This window comes from Geotrypetes seraphini, chromosome 11, assembly GCF_902459505.1.
Source record: "Geotrypetes seraphini chromosome 11, aGeoSer1.1, whole genome shotgun sequence".
NCBI classification, from domain to species: domain Eukaryota; kingdom Metazoa; phylum Chordata; class Amphibia; order Gymnophiona; family Dermophiidae; genus Geotrypetes; species Geotrypetes seraphini.
In genome coordinates, this window is record NC_047094.1 from 99,564,537 (window position 1) to 99,574,478 (window position 9,942).

Sequence of the window (9,942 nt, forward strand, 5' to 3'; positions counted from 1 at the left end):
TTATAGGGGCGCTCCAGAGACAGAGTCAACATTCGACCAGTTAGATGCCAATATTCATACAGTTATCCAGCGAGGTTAACGGCATAAATGGGTCTGCATAAAATTACATTACATTACATTAGGGACTTCTATTCCGCCTATACCTTGCAGTTCGAACACCTGCCCACACTTTTCACACTACCCACAGGCGATACACTACAGCTCGAGTTCTTATGCAAGGTCCTTGGTATCACTATTGATTCCTCTCTCTCCCTCAATGACCACCTCAACTCCTTGGCAAAATCATGCTTTTTCAGCCTTCACATGCTGAGGAAAGCTAGATCCTACTTCAGCCAACAACACTTTGCCATCCTTGTCCAATCCATCATCCTCTCCAAACTAGATTACTGCAACGCCATCTACTTAAATCTATCAAAAAAAAGTATTCTAAGACTCCAGCTAATCCAGAATACTGCAGCCAAACTGATCTTCTCAAAATGCAAGTCTGACCATGCCTCCCCACTCCTTGCCAAACTTCATTGGCTCCCAATAATCTCCAGAATCCATTTCAAATGTTCCTGCCTGGCTTTCAAGATCATTCACGGAATCCTGCCTCCTCTTATCCCACTGTCTTTCAACTCTTCCAGTCCCGACTCCTCCAGAACTGCCCAAAGGCTTAAACTAGCCTTCCCCTCTCCACGCGGCATCCACTATTCAGGCAAACTGGGAAAATCCCTTCTCTTCAAAATCACAGGTCTTTGGAACGACCTCACCACCCCGCTGCGGAACCTGAGCTCCCTTCAGTTATTCCGCAAACAACTGAAAACCTGGCTTTCCAGCAAATTGTAGCTCTATCCTTCCCCCCTTTCTCTCCCCCCTTCTACACATAAGTTCATGTAATCCTTTTTCTTCTTCTCTACCCACTATTTTAAGTTCTTGTAAACCGTGTCGAGCTCCATTCTCATGAAGATGATGCGGTATATAAACTTAAGGTTTAGATTAGATTAGATTAGATTACAAAAGAGCTAACTGGACATTTCCAGTGAAGTTACAACAGTTTGGGGTTTTGGTTTTTTTTTGTTACAAGGGAGGAGAGGTACCTGGATTAATTCCGGAAGAACTTGCAAACTGGATATTAAATTGACTATACGTTACTGTGTGATATAACAAATAGATTACAGTTAGAGTACAAATAAGATTACGTTACATTTCAGGGATCTGAATACTTGGTTGGCATTTTGGGGAGGAAGAGATTATTTAAGTGGAGGTTTTGGGGGAGAATTTATCTAGGAGGAGGGGGAAGGGTTGGGTTAAGATATCTGGATAAATTTTTTTGAAAAGTAGGGTTTTGGTTTCTTTTCGAAAAGTTTTGAAGTCGCCCGTTGCCGTCAACAGGTTGGAGATGGAGTCCTGCCCTCTTTTACTACCCAGCCCGCAGCGTTAAATGTTCCGACGACGCTCCGACTCTCATAGGAATTTTATGAGCATTGGAGTAGAGTCGGAGTATTTAGCGATGCGGTCTGCGGTAGAAACCTCTACTGCGGCTTAGCAGAAGCGGGTTTGATGCGGTAACCCATAACCGGTTAAGAGCTCCTTTTACTGAGCCGCTGAAGAGGTTTCTACCACAGCCTGGAGTGCTAAATGTTCCAGGCCACGGCAGAAACCTGTACCTCGGCTTAGTAAAACCCAGCGTAAGTGCTGAATATCGCACCCAACTGGCTATGCGTTAGCTGGTTCCAGAAGCCCAGAAATTCAATGCCAGCGTCCAGACATGTTCTGGCAATAATTTTATTTATTTATTTATTTGGTTTGATATCCTGTCCTCCCAGGGGAGCTCAGAACCGGTTACAAATTTACATATATATTAATATGTTTTTATATAAGGTGCTGTCAAACATGGTATGCAAAAGAAACTCTGTGGCGTGACGATGTTCCTTGCTTGCGTCTTTCTCACTGCTCACCACATATTAGAATCTCCACTTATTCACCATTATAGGACCCTCAGGGACCCCTGAAGAAGACTTTTTGTCGAAACACGGACCGTGTTGGGTCCTGCACCCCTAGTGGACTAGATCCTTTAAGGTTTTTATGTGGATGATTTTACCTTATGTGGATGATTTTAGTGTACTTTGGGAACTTTGACATTTACAAATAAAGTCCTTTTAAGGAACATGGTCACTCCACAGAGGTTTTTTTTTTGCTTTTCTCTGGATTTTCTTCTCTGTGGATACTTTGGGGTCATTCTCTTTGGTTTTTGCTTGTTGTCAAACATGGAATGACAGGACATTGTCTGACAGAGATAGCAAAACAGTTAATAAAGCTTGGTAAAACATAACATGGTATGGTAAGGCATAGAACAGGGATCTCAAAGTTCCTCCTTGAGGGCCGCAATCCAGTCAAGTTTTCAGGATCTCCCCAATGAATATGCATTGAAAGCAGTGCATGCACATAGATCTCATGCATATTCATTGGGGAAATCCTGAAAACCCGACTGGATTGCGGCCCTCAAAGAGGGACTTTGAGACCCCTGACATAGAATGATGAGAATTGTATGACAAAACATAGCATGGGAGATAAATTTCCAGATTTAACACATAATGCAAATTGTCACCAGATATTGGACTTTTTTGATGCGCATTGCCCTAGCAAATTTTCAAAAGGCCAGTTTATAAACATAACTTTCAAAGAGCATAAATTCTTTGACTATCGGGCTCTATGTTAGCAATTTCAAAAATTATCTTCTCTTTTACAAAACCGTAGCCCAGTTTTTAGCGCTGGCCGCAGAAGTAACAGCTCCGACACTCATAGAATTTCTATAAGCATCGGAACTGTTATCTCTGCGGCCAGCGCTAAAAACTGGGCTAAGGTTTTATAAAATAATAAATAATAATAACTTTATTTTTCTATACCGCCATAGTCAGTCGACTTCTAGGCAGTTCACATCAAGAGAAGGCTGGACATTCAGCGAATTACCAATGCATGAGGGTAAAGTTACAGGAGAAAAGGGTTGTAGGGGAGGGAAAGTAAAGGAGGGGTAGGAATTGCCTGAAAAATTGCTTAGGGGTTTGAAGGGGGAAAAAGCGTAGAGAGTGCGGAATGGTCTGTTTAGGTGATGAATTTGTCAAACAGAGCGGTGTTGATAGATCAGTGATTCCCAACCCTGTCCTGGAGGAACACCAGGCCAATCGGGTTTTCAGGCTAGCCCTAATGAATATGCATGAGAGAGATTTGCATATGATGGAAGTGATAGGCATGCAAATTTGCTTCATGCATATTCATTAGGGCTAGCCTGAAAACCCAATTGGCCTGGTGTTCCTCCAGGACAGGGTTGGGAACCACTGTGATAGATTTTCGGAATGCATGGTAGGTCTGTCTGGTTTTATTTATGTAGTTTCCCAGCGAGGATTGTTGTCGGTTAGCTTGGAACATGAAAGTTCTGTCAAGGTAGGATTTGTATTTGCAGCCAGTACTATTAGGATAGGCGAAGATGTTTTTGTTTCTGGTTGTTCGTGTGGGGATGTGTAGAGTGAAGTGTGTTTGCAGGTAGGAAGGTGCTAGGCCCCAGATTTGCTTGAAGCAAAGGGGGAGGGGGGTTAGTGATTACTAGCAATATGTGCTCCCTGTATCTATTAAACATTTACATTTTACAGTTAATAGGCAAGCTAGAAATGAGAAAAATTAGTACATTTTATATTCAATGTTATTTTCTGAAAATCTTTAAGAAGTTCCGGCTGAGTCCCTGGAAGTTGCGCATCACATATTTCCCTGAATACACAGACTCTGAATGATCCATATCAGTTAAGATGCGATACATTACCTCACACACAGGTTCTCAGTTTTGATGTCATACATTACCTCACAGGCACACAGGTTCTAGAACAAAAGCATTGTCATACTAGGACAGACTGAAGGTCCATCAGGTCCAGTATGCTGTTTCCAACAGAGGCCAGGTCACAAATATCTGTCAAGCTCCCAAAAGAGTAAAACAGCTGCTGTATACTCAGTTATGATGCTATATATTTCCTCACACAAGCACAGGCTCAGAGTTACGATGCGATACTTTACCTCACAAACAGAGGCTCTTTGCTATACACAAGCTATAACAGCTCACATTTGGCAGGAGCTAATCGGATATAACTCAGATATGTATTGTGTCACTGCTCCAAACATGCCCTGACCACAAATGTAAAATAGCTATGCTTGAAAACAAAAATACTTTTTAGAGGACGGATGATTTTTCAGTTAGTGAGCATCACTGTAAGAGCTCAGATTCAACCAATCAGCAGCAGGGAATATCACATCCCACTTCAACAGTGCTGCTAGTGCAATCCTATCTGAGAGCAGAACCCAAACAAACCCTATCCTGATCACTACCGTGTTTCCCCAAAAATAAGCCCTAGCATGATTTTCGGGGTAGGTCTTAATATAAGCCCTACCCCCCAAAATAAGCCCTAGTTGTCGGCAGCCACGCTTCCCCCCCAACCCCCCCCCCTTCAGCGCAGCTGAATCGCTAAACCCCCCGCTGACCCTCCATCATTCCCTCCCAACCGATCCCCGCCGACTGCGACCATAAATACCTGCTGGCAGAGGAGCGTCGGGCTAGCAGCACTCACAGGCTGCTTTTCAGCCTTCTCGTGGGGGTCTTCTGTGTACTGATGAGCACGTGCAGTAGGAGTGGGTGGGGGGTGGAGAACAGGGCTACCGTCAGCAAATCTTTCTCATGCATATTCATTAGGGATATTCTAAAAACTGGCCTGTTTGTGATCCTTGAAAACTGAACTTGGAGAAGCCTGGGATAGTGGAGAACAAACAGCAAAGGAGACTCTGGTGTTCAATGCCTTTTTTTGTATGTCAAGGCTCAACACAATCGTGTTTTGGCCCAAATGGGCCTGCCTCAGGAGTCTGAACAATACTGTAAAACATAGAAAGTGGTTCTAAGAGCCGACGTCGCGGTCCTAACATAAAGCTTGGTCACAGATAGCGTACTTTATCAATACTTTACCCATACCTGACTTCAGACTCCTGAGGCAGGCCCGTTTGGGCCAAAACACGATCATGTCGAGTCCTGACATACAATAAAAGACATTGAACACCAGAGTCTCCTTCGCTGTTTGTTCTCCACTTTCCAAGTTTTTGGAAGTTGGTATCTCCCGTTTTCCTGAGAAGCCAGGGATAGAACACATTCGAAGAATACAGTATAAAAGACACAAGAGAAAAAGATTTCTAAAGGCCTCAAAGCAGTGGCAATCCTCAGCACAGCACCTCAGACCAGCTCTCACCCCGTTACAAATGCACCCCAAGCCTGCTCACTAGATGCTCCTCCCACTTTACTCAGTAAACACTGCCTACACTGACCCTATGAAACAGAACCTGGCCTCAGCAATCGAATGTAGATCTCCCAACAACTGCATGGGCCACTCTCTCCAGCTGACAGTTTTTAGATCAGATCTTAGCAAAAGTGGATTTAGTCTGTGCAGCTTTGCGATTTTGATTCCCTCTTTCAAAGGCTCAGAGACAGACGCCTTCTTTCATAAGAACAATTCTAAAACATATCAAGTATATAAACAAATGCATATAACATGTGTAAACCACTTGGTTGTACCACAGAAAGCAAAAACTGTGGAAGTGACGATCTTGTTATACGATTTATTTGAAAATGGTGCAGAAGTATACAAACTAAAATGTACATTATCACAAAGAACATAGTATAAAATGTGGCATACACTTCTCCTTCCAAATTCGCTGGTTTAATACCCGCGAAGTCAATTATTCGTGATTTTTCCCAACTACATTTTAAAGGCTGCCCGGCCCTCCCCAGACCTTAACTGGCAGACTAGCGGTGACGTGGGACAGGAGCTATCTTCCTACGCTCCTGCCCCCATCAATAATTGTTGCCGTGAGTTTCCGTTGTGGTCTCGTGAGACCACGGGAACTCGCCGCAGCCATTTTTTTTACGACGGCTCTGCACGGGGCAGGAGCGCAGGAAGATCGCTCCTGCCCCGCGTCACCGCTAGACCACCAGGTAAGGTCCAGGACGCAGGAAGGAGGCAGGGGTAGGCCCCAAAAGTTATTCGCAAATTTTCCATACTCGCGGGCCGGCTCTGCCCCTAACCCTCGCAAATTTGGAGGGAGAAGTGTATATATCAAAGCCACGACCTTCTTCTTTAACATCAGTCCCTGTTGCAAGTTACCAGAAGATGTGGGTTTGCCCCCTCTCAGCCACGTCCTCTTTCCCCTTATTCCTGTACCGATATCATAAAGGTAAAGCAGCGACACCAAACCATTTGCCATAATCAGAATCCAGCCTGCCTTATCACTGCAGCCCACCTCAAAACGACCATTAAAATGCCTGTACTTGTAAGAAGTCTTTCAGGCACACATCAAAGTCACACCCTTCATATGAATATATATAAAACCATCCTGACCTGATGACCCAAGCAAAGCTCTGTAACAGCAGCTAGTCACGAATCTATTAAGTCAGTCCAAAAAAAAAACCACCACAGAACTTCCTTGTTAAGTCTTTCATTTCTAAATCTAGTCCCAAAAAATAAAACCCTGGGATTTTAAGAGGCTGCTCCTTTTTTTTTTTGTCTTCTTCTTCTTTTCTATTCACTTCCTTGCTCGGAGTTAATCTGGTCCCCTCACAGCCCACCTGCACTGGGACCCCCAGTTGTACCCACTAGGTCGGGCGTACGCATGCCTCGTGCATGACCCCTAGAGGTCGGGATTGGAACTCGGAGCCCCGGCAAGAGCCGAGGCGCCAACCAGGGACGGAAGGCAGAGGCTTACCGAGCAGCAGGAGCCGGTGGGTCTGCTTGTAGTGGCGCTTCTCGGCTTTCAAGGTCTTGTCGATGCTCCGGCTCCGCTTCAGCTCGGCTTTCATCTTGGCGCGCTCGATCTCCCGGAGCTGCGCGTTGTCCTGCTGCGGCCCCTCCGCCTCCCCTCCCCCGGCCGGGCACCTGGTGCCCCCCGGGTAGGTGATGGAGCCCTGAGTCCCGATCAGCCTGGATCTCAGACTCTGGCACATCCCCATGACGGATCGGACCTGGGGGGGGCGGGGAATTAATGATGCACGTTCGTGAGGGGGGTCAAAAAGGCTGCGGCCCGGGAGTGACCATTGCTCGGGGGTCCGCTGCCTGCCCGGCCAGGCTCTCCTTCCCCTCTATGGCCGCTCCAGTCCGGCACTTTCCCTCCCTCTTCGGCTGTATTTGTTTGGGAGAGAGAGAGAGAGAAGCACTTTGGTGCCACGTGATTCCGGGGTTGGAGAAACCATATTTACCGTAATGCGTGCAAACCCTGCACCGGCCTAAAAATGGGGGACAGGAGAGCTGAACTTGCCCCGGTGTCCAAATCATAGGCTGAGGTGGGAGACGGGGGCCCTGACCCCTGCCAGTATTTTGCAACTAGAGGGGCATGGCCTGTTTGACCTCTTGCCCCTGGTCCAAACAGTAAGAATAGGGGCTGGCACCTCTGCTAGGGAGAGGAGTGGTAGGGCTGATCAGGGGGATCCTTTTTATTCACAGCATTTGTATTCCTTATATACCACCTGGTTTACATTCAGGAACTTTATCATATTTCCCTATCTGTCCCGGTGGGCTCAAACTCTATCTAGTGTACCTGGGGGCAATGAGGGGATTACTACTTAAAAGGGTCCAGAGAAGAGTGACTAAAATGGTTAAGGGGCTGGAGGAGTTGCCATACAGTGAGAGGCTAGAGAAACTGGGCCTCTTCTCCCTCGAAAAGAGGAGACTGAGAGGGGACATGATCGAAACATTCAAGATAATGAAGAGAATAGACTTAGTAGATAAAGACAGGTTATTCACCTTCTCCAAGGTGGAGAGAACGAGAAGGCACTCTCTAAAGTTAAAAGGGGATAGATCTGTACAAACGTAAGGAAGTTCTTCTTCATCCAGAGAGTGCTAGACTGAAATGCTCTTCCGGAGTCTGTCATGGGGGAAAACACCCTCCAGGTATTCAAGACGAAGTTAGACAAGTTCCTGTTGAACCAGAACATACGCAGGTAGGGCTAGTCTCAGTTAGGGCGCTGGTCTTTGACCTAGGGGCCGCCACAGGAGCGGACTGCTGGGCACGATGGACCACTGGTCTGACTCAGCAGCGGTAATTCTTATGCTCTTACCTCAGCTTACTTTGCCTCTTTTCCCGTTCCCCCTCCCTCTTCCCGGGCCATGGTATGCCCTCACCTGGAATACTGCGTCCAGTACTGGTCGCCGTACATGAAGAAGGACACGGTACTACTCGAAAGGGTCCAGAGAAGAGCGACTAAAATGGCTAAGGGGCTGGAGGAGTTGCCGTACAGTGAGAGATTAGAGAAAATGGGCCTCTTCTCCCTTGAAAAGAGGAGACTGAGAGGGGACATGATCGAAACATTCAAGATACTGAAGGGAATAGACTTAGTAGATAAAGACAGGTTGTTCACCTTCTCCAAGGTGGAGAGAACGAGAAGGCACTCTCTAAAGTTAAAAGGGGATAGATTCAGTACAAACGTAAGGAAGTTCTTCTTCACCCAGAGAGTGGTAGAGAACTGAAATGCTCTTCCGGAGTCTGTTATAAGGGAAAATGCCCTCCAGGGATTCAAGACTAAGCTGGATAAGTTCCTGCTAAACTGGAATGTATGCAGGTGAGGCTGGACTCATTTAGAGCGCTGGTCTTTGGCCCGGGGGCCGCCATGTGAGCAGGCTGTTGGGCAGGATGGACCACTGGTCGGTTCACGGAAGTTTCGCCCCCCACATTTCGCCCCCAGCAATTCGCCCCTCACATTTCGCCCCCGCACATTTCGCCCCCCGGATGTTTCGCCCCCACACATTTCGCCCCCGCACATTTCGCCCCCCGGATGTTTCGCCCCCACACATTTCGCCCCCGCACATTTCGCCCCTGAGTGTCAGACTATTCCTCTCGCAGGCGATTTCTTTGCCGACACGACGGCAGGCTACAAATTCAAAGTGCACAGCTGGCTGTTCTCACTGCCTCTAATGTCGGCCCTGCAGCTCCGGACTTCCCCACACCTGCTCTCTCCCCCCCTCCCCCCCGATCACTATTATTTTAAATGTTATGGCAGCCACGGCGCTGTATCCATCGGAGGAGACTTCTAACCTCGGACATGAAGTTGCTGTTGCAGGAAGAGTTCCGGGGCAGGCCGAGGTTAGAAGTCTCCTCCGATGGATACAGCGCCGTGGCTGCCATAACATTTAAAATAATAGTGATCGGGGGGGGGGGGGGAGAGAGAGCAGGTGTGGGGAAGTCCGGAGCTGCAGGGCCGGCGTTAGAGGGAGTAAGAGCTGATGGTGCCACAGGGTCCCGCGTTGGGGGGGGGAGGGAGGAAGAAAGAAGATGGGGGTCATAATCCAACGCTACCTCGGCCTGAGGTGTGGGGAAGTCCGGAGCTGCAGGGCCGGCGTTAGAGGGAGTAAGAGCTGATGGTGCCACAGGGTCCCGCGTTGGGGGGGGGGAGGGAGGAAGAAAGAAGATGGGGGTCATAATCCAACGCTACCTCGGCCTGAGGTGTGGGGAAGTCCGGAGCTGCAGGGCCGGCGTTAGAGGGAGTAAGAGCTGATGGTGCCACAGGGTCCCGCGTTGGGGGGGGGAGGGAGGAAGAAAGAAGATGGGGGTCATAATCCAACGCTACCTCGGCCTGAGGTGTGGGGAAGTCCGGAGCTGCAGGGCCGGCGTTAGAGGGAGTAAGAGCTGATGGTGCCACAGGGTCCCGCGTTGGGGGGGGGGAGGGAGGAAGAAAGAAGATGGGGGTCATAATCCAACGCTACCTCGGCCTGCCCCGGAACTCTTCCTGCAGCCACCACCCGCCTAGGCAGGAACATGAAGTTGCTGTTGCAGGAAGAGTTCCGGGGCAGGCCGAGGTTAGAAGTCTCCTCCGATGGATACAGCGCCGCGGCTGCCATAACATTTAAAATAATAGTGATCGGGGGGGGGGGGAAGAGCAGGTGTGGG

The 9,942-nt window shown here is 48.0% G+C and overlaps 1 protein-coding gene across 1 annotated transcript in view; it reads right to left on the reverse strand.

The window, feature by feature from the left end:
• GNAS (GNAS complex locus) overlaps positions 1-7,200 on the reverse strand; it is a 372,370-nt gene extending 365,170 nt beyond the window's left edge. Inside the window, exon 1 of the mRNA XM_033914905.1 lies at positions 6,769-7,200. Coding sequence (XP_033770796.1) covers positions 6,769-7,012 — 244 coding nt within the window. The 5' untranslated portion in view covers positions 7,013-7,200. The remainder of the gene's footprint in view (positions 1-6,768) is intronic.
• Positions 7,201-9,942: the final 2,742 nt, after the last annotated feature.